Here is an 18,206-nt window from a genome sequence, read left to right as displayed (position 1 = left end):
ATTATTTGTTGAAAACAACTTCATTGAATTGTTAGACATTTTTGATGTGAGATGGTGTAATATAGTTTAATTGTTGAAAGAATGGAGTGAAACCAGTCCGCCTAAATTTCAATCTCAGCTCTGCTACAAATTAGCTGTGTAACAATCACCAAGTGTTCAATCTCTGTTTGTCATAGTCTCCTTTTCTGTTAAATGGAAACAGTCATAGTACCTACTCCCTAGATTGCTATGAGGATTGAGTTATTATGTGTTGACACACTTAGAGTAGTACCTGACATATAATAAGTGATGAATTAGGGTTAGCTTTTATATAACTTTTCAATTATTGTAGATATTGCAAGCACGTCCTGTAAACATGTTTTACTAATTACACTGCCTATCAACAATATAGATGTTTCTATTTAACAGCCAGCACCAGATATTATGACCCCCTCCATTCTTTGACAATTTGATAGGCAAATAATGAGATGTCTTATTAGTTTGTATTTTGAGATCTGTGGTCAGGTTAAACATCTTTTCAACTTTTCACATGTTAGGAGCTTTTGATGAGTAACAAGGCATCCAAAACATAATGGCAAAACAGCAAACATTTATTATGACTTATGCTTCTGTAGGTCATCTGGGAAACTCTTTGGCTTAAGCTGGATTGGTCTCTCATCCTCTAGCAGGTTGGTCTTGGCGTCTCCTCATGATGGCCTCAGGGTTCCACAGAGCAGCAAGAGAGTGCAAGCCCAGTGGGAGAGCCCAGTGGGCAAGCACTTTTCAAGCCTCTGCTTATGCCACATTGGCTAATGCTCCATTGATCAAAAGAAGTCCCATGGCCAAGCCTAGATTCAAGAGATGGAGAAAGAAACTCCACTTCTTGATGGAATGAAATGCAAAATATTGTGACCACTTCTTCTTGAATCTACTGTGATTGGCTGTTTGTGTTTCCTTCTCTGTGAATTGCTATTGGTTCATTGACTTATGGAATTTCTTTATATGTTATACATATTAACTCCTTAAGTTTTACATGTAACATAAGTTTTACATGTAACAGTATTTTTCTGCTTGGTCATTTAACTTCATTTATATAATCTTTTGCTGTATAGAAGGTTTTGGCTTTTTCTGTGATCAAATCTATCAGTGTTTTTTCTTCATGACGTTGGATGGCCAGAATGTAAGCTTTTTGAAGGCAGAAACCATATTTTATTTTTTATTATTTTCTTGACCCACAGAAAGCAGCACAGAGCCCAGCCCATAGTAATAAAGTAAAGGTTTATTGAGTGAATTCATTCACTGAAGGCCAATCTCACTCACTCATTTATTTATTCATTCATCAATATTTATGGAATACCTATTATGAACCAGGCATTATGCTCATTGTTAGAGATACAGCGATGGGCAAAATTGACTTTTAGATGGTGTTTAGACTAAAGCATGGTAGGTAGTAATGGAACTTATTATCAGTGAGACATAGGTTCAAATTCTATCTTTCTACTTATGTGACCTTGGGCATATCCCTAAACATTCCTGAATTTCAGGGTTTTTTAACTTATAAAATTGAGCGTAAATGCTTTCCTTCAATAGTGTGAGAATTCAAGTGGGCAATGTTTGTAAAGCACTTAGCATTATGTTTATTATGTATTATATAATACAAATTGTCAGCTTCCTTTTCTACATGGTATAATCTCAGGCCTGCTAGGAAGGCTAGGTGACTTCTTTTGTCAATTTCCTCTTAGCAAATATAATCCTGAATTTCTTCCATTATAGACTCATTTATTTGGTTTGCTCCTCCGATCGTTCTCAGTGAATTGTCACTTTGAGCGATTCTTGCTTGTTCTCTTTGTGCAGGCAAATCAGTCAAATTGCCTTCTCTGTTGGGAGCAGAAGGTCAGGGCATTGAGCAGACACTGAGTTTTGTTCAGTGCTGTCTTGGAAGATAGATATGCTTGGTTGTGGGTGTGGGTATGCACGTCTTTGAGCAGCATAAGGGTAGATGGGAACTTGGCAAGTAATTGAATCAGGAGAAGAGCCCAGAAAAAGGTGGTCTGGTTCCAAAGATGCATTTTTCCCATACCAGGTATCCTGGTGCTGATCAACACGGCGCATTTCGAGAGCGTCCCACTCTTGAGACAAAGTGAATAGGGAAGATTATGAGGCAGCACTGCCAGGCTTAAGGGAATCTGTAAGGTGGCCAAAACTCCTCTCTAGATATTCTCAATTTCTCTGTTCTGTACCCGTTCTAGCTTTTTGGCCACCTCTCCTCAAAATCTTTTTTCTCTTCCCCCAATTTCTACCAAACTCCAGGATTCTCCAGGTGCCCTCCTGCCAGATGTGTATACATTCCATATTCCCTCACACTAAGGACTTGGCTGTTAACACTGCTACTCTGGGGTGACAGAAAGGGCCCTGGAGAGAAATCAGCACTTGAGGGCTGGCTCTACCACTACGTTTTGTGCGATCACCAACTGGTCTCTTTTCTATATGCCTCAGATTGCCTGTTGCGAAGTGTAAAGCTTGGCCAGGCATGTTGGCTTATGCCTGTAATCCCAGCATTTTGGGAGGCCAAGGCAGGAGCTTCACTTGAGCCCAGAGGTTCGAGACCAGCCTAGGCAACACAGTGATACCCCATCTCTACAAAAAATGTAAAGATTAGCTGGGGGGAGGGGTGCTGCATGCCTGTAGTCTTGGCTATTCAGGAGGCTGAGGTGGGAGGATAACTTGAGCCCATGAGTTCGAGGCTGCAGTGAGCAGTGACTGCGCCACTGCACTGCAGCCTGGGTGACAGAGTGAGACACTGTCTCAAAAAAATAAGGTGTGAGGCTTGCACCAAGCAGTCTGTAAAACCTCTTCCGGTGTAAACAAGCCTTCATTTGATGGAACCATGCTTGCTGCACCCCCACTGCCTCACAGAATGGAATTTGCGTATAAATGAATGTTCAGTAAAGTCTCGTTGTGTGGATGCTCTGTCTATTCCCTGGAACTAAAAAGTTTCCTGCCAGCTGACTGATCCTTATTCTAACTAACACATGTGTTATTTGGCCTAGATGGAAAATTTCCGGTGTTTGAAGGTGGGGAGAGGATGTCATTCCCTCCAGCAGACAGACAAGGGTCCCATTTGGCTGGAAAGCAGGGATGGGAAACGGGCATGGCCTTTGGGGAAACTGGCTTGGTACAACTCCTGGGTGAGAACAGGAGTTTGTTTTTAGAGAGTCACAGCCCAGTCACATCCAGGATGCCCCCGGATAACTCTGAACCCCCAGCTATACAATAAAAATGTTAGCAGCTTCCTTTAGTTATTTCCAGTCTTGTATATTTTGGTATCTTCTTGTTAGCTGCCCAATATCATCTTGGAAGGAATCTTGAGGAAGAAGTTATTGCTCAGAGACTTACTACATACACAAAAGGATGACAGAGAATAAAAAAGGATTAAAGTGTTGGAAACATGCCTGGGAACTGGATTTCTTCAGGGGAGACAAGAAGGCAGAAAAGATACTGAAAATACTTTAACATAGGGTTGACACAGAGGAATAGTGCTGGTAGTTCTTAGGGCCCAACAAAAAGAAATTAATAGCAACTTTAAGATAGAGAAAGAATATTCTAGAAGTGAGTCCTACTAAAAACTCATTTTTGAAAAATGAGTACTGCTCAGTAGTTACCATTCTGGGCAAGATTTTTCTGATTATCTTCTCATCTCTCTCTTCTTTTGCCTGGCTAACCCCAGCTTTCCTTTAGGCCAAAAGTCCACAAACCCTCCTCCAAAACAGTCAAGTCTGATAAAGTTTACCATTATGGTGTCTCATAAGCATCTTGTAATTCTCTCTCTTAGTACCTATCTGTATTTATGTGTTTATGTGATTAGTTTTCCATGTCTGTCTCCTACATTTGTCTATAAGCTACGAGAGGGTTGTATATTCACTGCTGTGTCTCCAGGGCCAAGTGCAGTACTTGGCACAGGGGCAGCATGCAATAAGTCTGCTTCGTAAATGAATGAATGGACATATAAACAATTTAATGAGTGTTTTTTGAACTGAAGATAATTTTTCTTTTTCAGGACAGCAAAAACAAAAAACCTAAACTAAGATCCAAACAATTTTGCAAAATATCCTGGATAGTTTGGGAGTTGTCTTTGCTTCTTCGGCTCATTGCCACAGTCTTAATTCCAGAAATGCTTTTGACTCAGACCTTTTCAGTTCATTCCCAATTCCCTGATTTCTGAAATGCCTTTGGCCAAGGAAGTGCTAATTGGTATTTCAAATATTTAGAACTTTAAGATATCTACTTCTGTTACAAAGATGAAATGACCATGAACACCTTTTGAAAAATTTAACCATAAAACCATAAAACCATACAGTGACCATACAGTTAGTTGTTCTGAAGACATGATACATTATTCCAAACACACATTAGCAGAATTCCACCCAATACTACAATTCTGAGGTAGTAAGAAGCACAAGGGAATAAGCCTGCGATGCCATAATTTAACCTGCCTAAAATTTTCTCCTAGCTTGCCAACACTTCGAAGATCAGGGAACTGGGTAAATCAGAACTTGATTTCATCTGCAGCTGTATCTGAACTGGAATGTGGAAAAAAAAAAAAGCTAATTGGAGCAAGCATGTTGTGCTGCAGTGGAGTGTATTTTCATTGATATGTTTAACCTTTCATCCCCTTCATCTGTGAAAAAGTGAAAATTGATGACCTTTGAGGTTTTATGTTTTTAATTAAGCAAAATTTTTTTCTTTCAAATAAAATCTTGTATGAAGCCCCCCCCACCCCCCCATCCCGCAAAAAAATAAAATAAAGTTGAGCAGCTCACTGGGAGCGGGTGAGGGTATGGGTCTAGAGTCCATTCTGTTGATTTCACCTCTTCCACTCTCAGAAACTCCTGGAGCACCTTTTAAGAAAATGAGAAATTACAGTTTCTTTAAACACAGTTTAACATGGCTCTGTTTCTAATTTCTAATGTAATTAAATTCTATTATGGGTGTTGATTCAGGCCCACAATAATTTCTATAACTATTTTTTTATACTTTTATTGATTTATTTTTAATTTTATTATACTTTAAGTTTTAGGGTACATGTGCACAATGTGCAGGTTTGTTACATATGTATACATGTGCCAACTATTTTTAAATAAAAATATTCCCATGTCTTAGTTAATGGCTCATTATTCATAGCAATATTGAATACAAGAAAATGTAAATATGAAAACTAGAGTTAAACAACATTTTGAGTTCACCATAATAAGATTTAGTGAGAAGGCACTACTAAGAAAGATTAGATACTGTTCAATATAGCACACAGAAAATACAGTGAGCAAAACATTTTAGAGCATTGTTCTGCTTCAATTGTGATGCTTGGTTATTAACTTGGCAGACGTCATGCCACAATTCCAAGTATTTCCTTATAAACAAGGACACACTTTTATGCAAACATTGAAAAAGCGTTGAGGCTGGGCGCATGGCTCACACCTGTAATCCCAGCACTTTGGGAGGCCGAGGCGGGTGGATCACGAGGTCAGGAGTTCAAGACCAGCCTGGCCAACACGGTGAAACCCCGCCTCTACTAAAAATACAAAAAAAATTAGCTGGGCGTGGTGGCGGGCACTTGTAATCCCAGCTACTCGAGAGGCTGAGGCAGGAGATTCGTTTGAACTCAGGAGGCAGAAGTTGCAGTGAGCTGAGATCGCACCATTGTACTCCAGCCTGGGTGACAGGGCTAGACTCCATCTCAAAAGAAAAGTGTTTGAGAGATCTTTGTTAAGGAAAAATAGCATTAATCTCTAAAACTTATAGGATGTGTGATATTAAATATGCATCTCATTTTAGCAAATTATTAGCCTTCATGATAGAAGCATGAATTAAACTATTAATGAATTTGATCAGAGCCCTTTAGATATGGTTGTGATGAAACAACTCATTATCCGTCCCCAACATGATTTGGAGAGGATAGTGCTATAATGTAAGACAGGGTATTAAGCAGAGAGATTGATATTGGTATGAGCCCCGATAGGATCTGTCTTCTGGCAATGATTCTCAGGAAATGTCTCTAATAGAAAATGTCTTGAGTAGCACCAGATATGCAGTTGCAGCCATGCCTTTCATGGTGTCAGCAGCAGAACTCTTTCAAGAAGCCACGGACCACAGTTGTACTCATTGTCGTGGAGCCTCTGCTCTGTTCTTTCTGAAAGGCTAAGTTTGGCTACTTTTTTTTTCAGCGTTAAGTTTTAACTCCTTTATTTTTCAGCATTGTGACATAAATGACATTTCCTATTATTAGTCCAAAGAAGAGAGAAAGAGAAAAATGCATTATTTGGATGTAATTTGAGATTTGGAGTGGATACAGGGATGAAGGATGAGACATAAAGGGACATATATGTCCATGGCTCTTGATTCTTTTCCAGCTGCCATTTTCTCTCTCTCTCTTTCTCTCTCTTTTATTTATTTATTTATTTATTTATTTATTTATTTATTTATTTATATTATACTTTAAGTTCTGGGATACATGTGCAGAACGTGCAGGTTTGTTACATAGGTATACACATGCCATGGTGACTTGCTGCACCCATCAACCTGTCATCTACATTAGGTATTTCTCCTAATGCTATCCCTCCCTGACCTCAGGTGATCTGCCTGACTCGACCTCCCAAATGCTGGGATTACAGGCATGAGCCACCATGCCCAGCCTCCAGCTGCCCCTTTTTAAGGAATGGGCCATAACATTTTTTTTTGACATTTAATTTTTATGTGTGAATAATAGTCAAACTGTTCAAAAGCCAGTACACACAAGTGTATAGTGAAAAGTCTTCCTTTTACCATTGTGCCCCAACTACCCAGTTCCCCCGAATAGGTCATCATTGTTCTTATGTGTCACCTTCTAGAAATTCTCTAGGCAGATACTAGCAAATACAACTATAGATTCTCATTTTAAGAAAACTAAAAAGGAGATTTTCAAGACCCATCCTTGGAAGCTGGTAGGTATGTCTTCTTATACCCAAAGCTCACATAGAAGATCCTTCTGATACTGTAAATGGGGTTACAAAGGACAGAGCGCTGGCGGGTGGAAGAGGGCTTCCTTAACCGGCATGCTGAACAAGGGCAGCGAAGTATAGTCAAGCCCAGACTCCCAGAGACCCCAATTTCATTTTCCGTCACTGAAAGTTAAGGGAGATCTCTGAAGGGAGCAAGAGGAAAAACTAGATCCATACCTAGAAATAATTTACACATAGCGTGGTTGTCTTTTCAAATCAACTGCATTTTCTATTATTTCCTAAAGCTATTAAATAAACCACTGCCACTGCCACTGCCACTGCTGTGAGTTCAGAGCAGATCCTGTGGTTTTGGCAAGACTCTTGACTGGCCCTAGAAATGGGGCTGGATTGAACTGGAGTTGAAAGAATTACAGTGTTTCCTTCCTCTTGATGACTCTTTCTGGAACATGCCTGGAATGTGTGAGTGTAAGAGATGAGGTGGTGTTCACTCAGAGTCAGGCCTGGCTATGTACGTGGAAGGGGAGGTGTGTGCTGGTGTTATTTTTGGAGGCTGTAATTCCACTGCTAGGCTTTGTAGCTCATCGTCTCTTTCAATGTTTTTATTATCCTAACTTGTATTCTCTGTCCTGAGATCTTAAAAGTTACCAGTGAGGGTAGAAGTAAAATGATGCTTCAAGGCCAGGTTTGGGAACTCACTCTAGTGGAGATTTTCTCCCTCAATCTCATGTAATGAGTTAATATTACAATAAAATGCAGCTGTAACTCCTGCTTACATGAAGACTTGACTTGGAAATTTTTCTTCCTAATCATTCAGATAAAGGTTTAATTTGTACCCAGATTATCCTCAAAACATCACTGAATACAGTAAACACTGGCAATTGCCATTAAAAACAAATTGTATGAGGACTTTATATCAGGTACAATGCTTGACATAAGTATGTGCTCAAAAATTCTGGTAAATGAATGGGTAAGCCTTAAATGCTTAGCAGTCATTGATCACTTTTCTTTGGCATTTTGTAAAAATTGTAATTTTTTTTCCCCAGAACATTGGGGATAATGTTTTTTTCCCCCAAAACAGTTAAATGTGGACAAGGAGGTCAGTTCAGACTCGGGGGAGCACTTTTTTTTTTTTTGAGACAGAATTTTGCTCTTTATTGCCCAGGCTGGAGTGCAGCACTGGAACCTCTGCCTCCCAGGCTCAAGCGATTCTCCTGTCTCAGCCTCCTGAGCAGCTGGGATTACAGGCACCCACCACCACACCCGGCTAATTTTTGTATTTTTAATACAGACAAGGTTTCACCACGTTGACCAGGCTGGTCTCAAACTCCTGACCTCAGGTGATCCCCCTGCCTCGGCCTCCCGAAGTGCTGGGATTACAGGCATGAGCCACTGTGCCCAGCCTGCACTTTCATTTTTAACCTTATTCTTCTAGAGTTGGAAGCCAAGCAAATGGATGGACTTGAATCAGGCAGATCTGAAATAAAATTTGCCCATCCATCCATCCATCCACTCATCCAACAAATACTTAAGTCGTCTATATGTTGAGATTAGGGAGAATATTCCATTGTAAACCAATTCCTAAATTCCTGTTCCTATACAGAACATTTGGAGTTTACCATTTAGAGAGGGAGTAAATAAAATAATCACAAATTATGGTAATCTTTATGAATAAAATAGGCCAAATTAGAGGTCAATGGGATGAGAGTGTATACGTATTACAGATAAGGCAGGTAGAGAAGCCTTTTATGAGAAAGTGGCACTTAAGCTGAGACCCAAAGGACAAGCAGAAGGTGGCCATGCCAAGAGTGGAGAAAAGCATTCCAGGCAGAAGGAACAGCAAAGGCTTTGAGGTAGGAAAGAGCATCTTGTATTCAAGGAATGAAAGACCAGTGAGCATTTGAATCCCAGCTCTGCCTTCAATAGCTGTGAAAATGAAACTAGCTGCTCAATCTTTTGAGCCTTCATTTCTTCATATTTAAAATTGAGATAGTGGTGCATACCTCACAGAGTTGCCGAATTTAATGGGTATTCAATAAGATAACATGTAGCTTATTTGAATCACTTCTACACAAAGGTGGCCGATACTCTAGTTGGGCCCTCATCACTCAATTGATCTTTCCAGTCTCCCGATTGTTTTATGCAGATTTGAGAGCCAACCATCACTGGAGCTAGAGAACATTTTCTATCCCTGATATTTCCACATTTAAAGAGGAGAGAATAGGCACAGACTCTATCTGCTCATGTTAGAACCTTTAGGAATCAAAAAAGGGAGGGATGGTGAGGGGAGAGAGAGAAAGAAAGAGAAATAGTGAGAAAATAACGTGAGAGGATTTTCTTTTGAAAAGTGTACTTCCTCATTTACAGAACAAATTCATAAAATAAAATTTAAAGTTTGGGTAAGGTTTTGTTTTTACATTTGGGGAGAGGGTAAGATTTGGGGCTAAGTGTTCAGGAAACAGAATAAGGAGAAATGAAATAATAATCACTGAGTATGCAATATATAACAGACAAAGTGGTTGGCAAGTTATGTATTTTATTTAATCTTTACGAGAATCCGGATGGAGTAAATGAGGCCCTGAGGGAAATGCAGACTTCACGTAGTCACTGTCTGTCACTTATCTTGAGGTATTTAATGTGGAATTGCGCAATTCTTTAAAAATGAGAATCTATAAGGCATAAGTTTATGTAGTTGATATATTTCTTTAGAATACTTTATTATTGCGACAGTATCACATTAGCATCAATTGATAACTAATAATTAAATATAATGAATAATGATTATGTCATTATTATTAATTCATCTTAATACAACATACATTTCCTGAATACCCAGCTATGTCTAGTACATGGCTTGTTGGGGGAATAATGGGTAGTCCATTGCAACTAGGGTATGCAGTGGGGCAGGAGAGGTTAGCAGGGTCTAGCTGATGAAGGGTCTTGATGCCTTGGTAAAGAGTTCTGGATTTCGTCCAGTGGAAGATAGGCACATGGTCAGAACAGCATTTTAGAAAGAATCCTCACACAACTTTAAGACAAGGCTTTGTGAGCACCAGTTTACCCAATGGGGTCATGTTAATAACCTTAGTCATACATTATTCTCTCTCTTTCCTTTCAGGAACTGTGGAAGGTGCCATGGACTTGATCTTGATCAATTCCCTACCTCTTGTATCTGATGCCGAAACATCTCTCACCTGCATTGCCTCTGGGTGGCGCCCCCATGAGCCCATCACCATAGGAAGGGACTTTGAAGCCTTAATGAACCAGCACCAGGATCCGCTGGAAGTTACTCAAGATGTGACCAGAGAATGGGCTAAAAAAGTTGTTTGGAAGAGAGAAAAGGCTAGTAAGATCAATGGTGCTTATTTCTGTGAAGGGCGAGTTCGAGGAGAGGCAATCAGGATACGAACCATGAAGATGCGTCAACAAGGTAACATGTCCCTAAGTTTTGGGCAGGTGAGGCCCACTGAGGCACACGCACACCTTTTGTCTTGGCAGCTGCTCCCTCGGGGGCAGGGCATGAACTACCTGAGTGTAGAGCTTGACGATCTTGTCTGTCTCTTTCCATGCGTCACCGTGTCTGGTACATGGAATGTTAGAGATAAAGTCGACTACCCAGTCCAACCCCTTAACTAGATACTGTGCCTACTTTGTGAGATGAAATATTTCATATGTTCTAAGGGCATCATGGTACCTATGGATAGATGACTGTTACATGTATGTAATATGAAAATCATAGCAATGAAAACAAGTGTTCATTGCCAAACCACTATTTTGAGCTTTCTTATTTGATTTTTCATGTGATACATTGCTTTGCTTGTCCCTAAATACCCTTAATGGAAGTTAATATTTTCAGGAGAAAATTAAATATAAATAAGAATTTTAGAAGGGGAATATCCATCAGTAACTTAATTTAATTGGTTATTTGGTATATCAATTTTCTTTTCCCTTTTTTTTTTTTTTGAGATGGAGTCTCACTCTGTCACTGGGCTAGAGTGCAGTGGTGGGATCTTGGCTCACTGCAACCTCCGCCTCCTGGGTGTAAGCAATTCTCCTGCCTCAGCCTCCCAAGTAGCTGGGATTACAGGCAAGCACCACCACACCCAGCTAATTTTTTGTATTTTTAGTAGAGACAGGGTGTCACCATATTGGCCAGGATGATCTCCATCTGTTGACCTCATGATCTGCCCGCCATGGCCTCCCAAAGTGTTGGGATTACAGGCGTGAGCCACCATGCCTGGCCAGTGTATCAATTTTCTATTGCCACAATAATACTATGTAACAGAACCACAAATCACTGTGGCATACAATAATGAGCATTTACAGCTTGTGAGTCTAAGTCAGCTGTGTTGATCAGATGGCTGTATTGACCTTGGCTGGGATTCCTTACATATATAGTGTTGCCTGGCTGTAGGCTTAGTAGGCTGGCCTTGGCTGGGGCAACTTTGCTTAGTTCCTCATACTATAGCAGGCTGAGGTAGTGTAAGGTCATAGTGTACAATTCTCAGCTTAGGTTGCCAGGAGCCTCATGTGTTTCTATTTTTTTGTACCACTACCATCTACATCTCATATACATGAGATGTAGACATGAGGCTGTTTTCAACCTAGACTCAGAACTGTACACTATCACTTCTGCTTCATTTTATCAACCTAAGCCAGTTAAGTAGCTGAGCCTAGTGTCAGAGTGAGAGGGCACTACAAACTGAAATGACAAAGAGTCAGGGATACAGGGAGGGATGAAGAATTAGGGCCCTCTTTGCAGGCTACCATTCTTGGAAAAGGACCATGATTTAATTTTAGCACTCAAGTACCCAGGTCCAGCTCAGAAAACACCAGAATTTTGCCAGGATTTTGAAGGCCTCCTCTAAGGGAGGATTATTAAGACTTGCTGCCACCCCACAAGGCGATGATGTGATGAAGTCGTCCTCCCAAAATAAAAGTGGGCCTTAAACTAAATCTTTAGACCAGTCCACCTATGTGATGGCAGTTGAAGGAGATGGTGTTGCAAACAGTATTTAATAATTATATTCTAAGGTTCTAGGCCTGGACAGGTAGGCAGACTTCTGGTGCTCTTGATGCTGTCTGCTGGGAGGAAGGTACAGAATTCCAGCTAAGGTGACCTCTCTTTGTTCTGCCTGGAATGATCTGGCCTCTCCCCTATCAGCCACTTTCTCTGAGCTGCTGATTCCTAAAATGAAGGAATCTTTTCCAAATTAATATAATCACACCACAGGAGCTGTGGACTGAGGACTTGTCATTACATAAAATAATGGCATTGTCAGCTGTTTAGGGGTTTGATTTTTTTTTTTTTTTTTTAAAGACAAGGGTCGTGCTGTTGCCCACGCTGGAGGGCAGTGGCACAATCATAGTTCACTGCAGCCTTGACCTCCTGGGCTCATGCCATACTCCCACCTCAGCCTCCCAAGTAGCTGGGACTACAGGCATGCACCACCATGCCTGGCTAATTAAAAAAATGTTTCATAGATACAGGGTCCTGCTTTGCTGCCCAGGCTGGTCTTGAACTAGTAGCTTCAAGCCATCCTCCCACGTTGGCCTCTGAAAGTGCTCGGATTACAGGTGTGAGCCCACTAGGCCTGACTTTTAGAAAGCTGATCCAGTTAAGTAACACACTTCTACACATTGCTGATTGGCTGTTTCTTTTATAATCCAACCACCTGTAGTCTGCATTTTTTTTAGATCAATGCTTTTTAAAGTTGAACGTGCTTACAGATCACCTGTAGGTCTTGTAAACATGCAGACTCTGATTTAATAGGTTGTTTGGGACAGTCTTGGGATTCTGCAGTTCTACCCAGGTCCCAGGTGGTAAGAATCTGCTCAACCATGGACCACGCTTTGAGTAGCAGGAGTTTAGAGTTAGCCTCTAACTGGGGTCATCCTGAAAATATTTCTTTGAATTTATTAATGGTAGTAATGAAAAGATTTGAAGGCAGCAAACTCATTTTAAGGTCAAAAGTAATAAAATTGCTATTCATTACAAATGAAGGAAAGGGTTTTCTTAGCAAAACTAGAATGTTCACCTTTAAATGACAGCAGGGCAAGTGGGAAAAGCGCACAACAGAAATTCCCAGGAATGCAGCTCTCCGTTGAGGGAAGAGAGGTTGAACAAAGGGATGTGAGGTGTGCCAAAGCTATCATGGCTGAAAGTCAGCTCTATTATTTTTCACATGTGTCATTTTGGATTTGACTTGTATAAAGACTAATGTTCTTCTGCTGATGTTTCCACATTCTAAAGGAAGATGATCTGAGATTATGTCCCAGTCATTTCGTGGGAACAAAATGTGAAGTGCCACTGTGTCCTTGCTGCGCTGTTCTGAGGTCATCCTTGACAATGTATAAATGAGAACATGTAAAGCAAACTGGACCAGAACATTGGGAGTTAAAAACCCACTGTAATGATCCCCCCAAACTGTAAAGGATGGCTTAACTTCAGTTAAAAGAGGCAAAGGCAGACCTGGATAGTGAGAAACACTAACGAGAAGATGGCTTTTAGAGTATACTCACCTGAGTTTTAATTCTTTCTCCATCACTCACCAGCTGTGTGGCCTTTGGCAAGTTATTTAACTTCTATTGGTCTCATTTTTCATCATCTGTGAAATGGGTATAATAATACCTACAAAATTGTTTTGTCTTAAGTAAGTTGGTATATACGAGAAGCATTGATTTACACAGTGAATGTGTCCCTAAAAGCTTAGGTAAAGCAATATATTGCAAAATAAGGTACACAGTAATAAGAATAATAGCAGCTTGTAAATGGTGGGAATGGCATTTGATGCCAAGTGATCTGACTTCAGAGCCAGTATTCATTACCACTACACTACCCTTTGGATATCATTCTCACTTAATGTTAACAACTCTCCCGGATTCTGAGCTCTGTTTTATAAAGTACAATGATCCTACCTGAAGCCCTAAAAAGCAACCCAGGGCACAGAGTAGAGGTATGAGAGTGGAAGTCAGACAGATATGGGTTCGAGTCTACCTCTGCAACTGAGTGGTGTGGCTCAGGACAAGTTACGCAATTGAAGTCATATTTTTTCCTCATGTGAAAAAAAATAAGGATAGAGATTTTATCACACATATTTGAAAATTAAATGAGGCACTTTATTACCAATTACATTATCTGCTTCACAGTGTTTAACAACTGATTATTGTAATTTCTTTGAGTAATAAATTGGTGAGACAATTATCCTACTCAATTGTAGAAATGTTTACTATGCATTAACATATTATGGAGTTTTACACAAAATGGAAAAATAGGTAGTATGTTCTCTCCTGTATTTTAACAGTAACAGCATCTTGGGCTGATGAACAGGTTCTGTTTTTCTTGCTGACCATCCAGTGGGGGAAATCTGGTTTGAGGAAAGTGAAATCCTTTATGGTGAATCAGGAAAAACCTCCAAAACTATGTTTTCATGTCACTATTAATTCATTATTAAAACATCATGGAAACTCAGAAATGCCTGCCTAGGGACACAGCAGGATAAAATAAACATCAATATATTCCTGCTTGCTGCTGACTCGTACATCTGTGGAGGAAGTGGAAAATCCATTTGAGATGTGCCAAAACACAGCTTAAATTGGCTCACACCCCCCAAACAGCCAAACTGGATTTTATCAATGGCATCATCCAAAATAGTCAACAGCAGTTTGACTCAAATCTCATTGGTGATTTCATTTGGGAGTAGGAAATTATATATAAAGTTTGATACATTTTCAGATCCAAAGACCTGTTTCAAACTGATCCATTAGAAGAAACAGAGGGTTATTTTATTCCTACTTTCATTTGAGAAATAGCTTTATATTAAAAATATCAAACTTCCCAAACATAATTTGCGAAGTTGATAGAGAAGAGCCATTTGCACCTAAATAACACAAAGGAATATGTTAAAAGCATCAAGAAAAGAAAATGGGAAAATCTGAAACAGTTTAGTTCATTTATACTTTCATTCCACAATTCTTCTTTTTTTTTTTTTTTTTTTTTAGATGGAGTCTTGCTCTGTCACCCAGGCTGGAGTGCAGTGGCGCGATCTTGACTCACTGCAACCTCTGCCCCATGGGTTCAAGCGATTCTCCTGCCTCAGCCTCCCGAGTAGCTGGGACTACAGGTGCGCACCACCATGCCCAGCTTGTTTTTGTATTTTTAGTAGAGACGGGGTTTTACCATGTTGGCCAGGGTGGTCTCCATCTCCTGACCTTGTGAGCCACCCGCCTCGGCCTCCTAAAGTGCTGGGATTACAGGCGTGAGCCAGTGCGCCCAGCCACCACAATTATTCTGGAGCCTCGATTTGTACCACACGTTTTCCTGAATACTTGTATGCCTCACATTCCCCTAGCAACTTTATATGTATTACTAACTTAGTCTTTATCAAATATATATCAGATGAGGACTTTTAAGATCCCACTAATAGATGAGGCTTAGCTATTGTAACTTACGTGCATTTACTAGCTAGTGAGTGTTGGATCTGGGAAGGTGAAGTCAGGCCTGATTCTAGAAGCCTGGATCTAGCCATCACCCTGTGCTACCTTTCAAAACAGATGTGATCTTGCCCTCCTGGAACACCCAGTCTAGTAGGGGATATATACCATGAGTGGGGCTATGATGAAAACATGCAGGGTATTTAGGGAGTAGCTATGAGGGCGTCTAACCTGTGTTCCAGGTGTTGTGTGAGGTCTCTGGAGACACCGAAATGGAAACTGATGAATGAGTAGGAGCTGGTGAGGCTTAGGAGAAAAGAAGAGAAACTCATGATTTGGACATGAGTGATGAGATCGGGCTGAGGAACTGAATACAGTTCAAAGTGGCTGGAATTGAGAGCTAAGGATGTGGACCTGGAGAAGGATAAGTCTGGAGAACTAGGGGTGGAGGTCTTGAGTTTGTGTCTCAACTTCCAGGTTTATTCACTGTGGACAGGCCTTGGGTAAGGGACTTAGTATTCCTTAACTCCATCTCCCATATGGATAAACTGTAGCTATACTGTCTTCACAGGACTGTGGTGAAATTGCACAAAATAATCAAAGATATAAAACTACATTATTTCCTGCAATACTTACACAACAATTAAATTGAAAGGAGATGACTGAAATTGAGCTCACTTGTTTTTCATCTGTGTTTTCACTTGTATATAGCTTTTACTACCACCTGCTTTCTTCTCCAGCCCTTATGGAATAAGGAATTGTATTTTTAGTTAAGTTCTGCCCATGAATTAGCCCATCCAAATGATCTTAAGCAAGTTATCTTCCAACTTAGGCCTCAGCAATATCAATTTTAAAATGAGGTGGTTGGACCTTAAAGCCTTTTGAGTGCTAACATTACCTGATCTATGAAAGCATCCAGAGTGAGATTCCTTGGTTCAAATCCTGGCTCTCCCATGTATATGCTGCGTGATCTTGGACAGGTTAGGTAACTTCTCTGCACCTTAATTTCCTCATCTGTAAAATTAGGATAATTGTAGTACCTATCTCATAGGGCTATTATAAAAAGTAATTTTTATTTAGTTGGAGTCTCACTCTGTTGCCCAGGCTGGAGTGCAATGGCACAATCTCAGCTCACTGCAAGCTCCGCCTCCCAGGTTCACGCCATTCTCCTGCCTAAGCCTCCTGAGTAGCTGGGACTACAGGTGCCCGCTACCGCACCCGGCTAATGTTTTGTATTTTTAGTAGAGATGGGGTTTCACCGTGTTAGCCAGGATGGTCTTAATCTCCTGACCTCGTGATCTGCCCACCTCTGCCTCACAAAGTGCTGAGATTACAGGCGTGAGCCACCAGGCCTGGCCTACAGTCTTGATTTCTTAAGCTCAAGTGATCCTCCTGAACAGCTGGGACTACAGGCATGTGCTATCATACCTGGCTAATTTTTAAATATTTTTTTGTAGGGAGGGGAGTCTCACTGTGTTGCCTAGGCTGGTCTCAAACTCCTGGCCTTAAGAGATCCTCCCACCTTGGCCTCCCAAAGTTTTGGGATTAGAAGCATGAGCCACCGCCCCCAGGTTGACAATTAAATTTGTGTAAAGTGCTTATAACAGCGCTTGGTCCACAGTAGGCGCTATTAAAAGGTATTTATTGTTTTTATGGTCTAGTCAAGTCACATGACATCAATATATGTGTACTGAATACAAGCCAGGCTTCTGTGTCATCAGAAAGCCCAAAGTAGAACATGAATGTTGGATTTCCTTCGTTAGTACTCAGCAGAGAACAATCAGCCTGGAGACATTCATGCAGAGGTAAACTCTGGACAGCAGTGAAACTCTGGTGTGATAATGCCCCTAAGAAAACAGGAGCTTAAAAAGCACAGTCCTAAATAATAAAGAGCCACAGAGTGGTGGGGGCAAAGTTACTTGGAGTTGAGCCTACTGGGGAACCTTGGTTCCTTTCAGAACACAATACTGAGTGAGAAGTCCCACGGTCAGCTAAACAATTCTCACACAAAGGCGCAGAAAATATAAACAAACCACATAGACAGGAACAACAGCATGAAATGGTCAGAAAAAAATTCTCATAGGAGTCCAGGAGCATGCCACAGAGAGCAAGAGCTGCATGTGTTTGGAGGCCTAAATGAAGCACTTGGCAATGTGAGCAGAAGCCCCACAAAGCCAGCCTCCGTCCCCAGCCAGTCCCCTGTCTGCTCCTCCTTTATGGCTGGCTGATTTTAGTGCTCTGGAGAAAAGTGTCCCTCATGTTCATATCACAAATGTGAGCACAGCAGTGTTGCTGTTTATATTAGAACGACACTGACCTCTTCTAAGCACCTCAGGGCTTAGCCTGCATCACTTAATATTACTAACAACCTTTGAAGGTGGGTATTATTACTTTTCAATTACACATGAGAAAATTGAGATTTGCAGAGGTGAAGCAACTTTCAAAAAGGGTGGCAGAGGGTGGATCCAAGCCCAGGAATGTGTCTGATTCCAGCACTCACACTGCTGGAATGATCTACCCTGTGCTGTCTCTGGGTTTGCCCCCAGGTCATCATCTGCACCAAAGGCATTCACATACCTGACCACCAGGGGAGTTTGTGCAAGGCACCCATGCTAGGGTCAGCAGGCACAGCCCATAGCCGACGAAAGCAAGCAGACAAACCTAAAGCCCAAGTCCTTCTGAGCATGGTTCGGAGGCATCTTTTGCCCTCACAAGGTAGTTGTCTCAGCCAGTGGCGCGTACAGCACTTGATTCGTCTTTCTCAAACCACCATCTGAAAGCCACGGATGAGATGAGAATGAG

The 18,206-nt window shown here is 41.0% G+C and overlaps 1 protein-coding gene and 1 long non-coding RNA gene across 7 annotated transcripts in view; one reads left to right on the top strand and one right to left on the bottom strand.

Annotated features, from left to right (window-relative positions):
- The window catches only part of TEK (TEK receptor tyrosine kinase), a 126,087-nt gene that overhangs the window by 40,101 nt on the left and 67,780 nt on the right, over positions 1 to 18,206 (top strand). For all 5 annotated transcript variants that reach the window (XM_055294011.2, XM_055294010.2, XM_055294012.2 and 2 more), the window contains exon 2: positions 10,090 to 10,401. In XM_055294011.2, coding sequence (XP_055149986.1) covers positions 10,090 to 10,401 — 312 coding nt within the window. The remainder of the gene's footprint in view (positions 1 to 10,089; positions 10,402 to 18,206) is intronic.
- On the bottom strand, positions 4,771 to 18,033 carry LOC129490300 (uncharacterized). Of its 2 annotated transcripts, none has more exons than XR_008660212.2 (4): positions 13,010 to 18,033; positions 10,166 to 10,284; positions 8,975 to 9,224; positions 4,771 to 4,877 (listed from the first exon to the last, which is right to left on the bottom strand). It is a non-coding gene; the product is annotated as an uncharacterized lncRNA (long non-coding RNA). The 2 variants fall into 2 exon arrangements; XR_008660213.2 differs by having other exon boundaries at positions 13,494 to 18,033.

Source organism: Symphalangus syndactylus, chromosome 9 (assembly GCF_028878055.3).
Source record: "Symphalangus syndactylus isolate Jambi chromosome 9, NHGRI_mSymSyn1-v2.1_pri, whole genome shotgun sequence".
Lineage (NCBI taxonomy): Eukaryota > Metazoa > Chordata > Mammalia > Primates > Hylobatidae > Symphalangus > Symphalangus syndactylus.
This window is presented reverse-complemented; position numbering and strand designations above follow the sequence as displayed.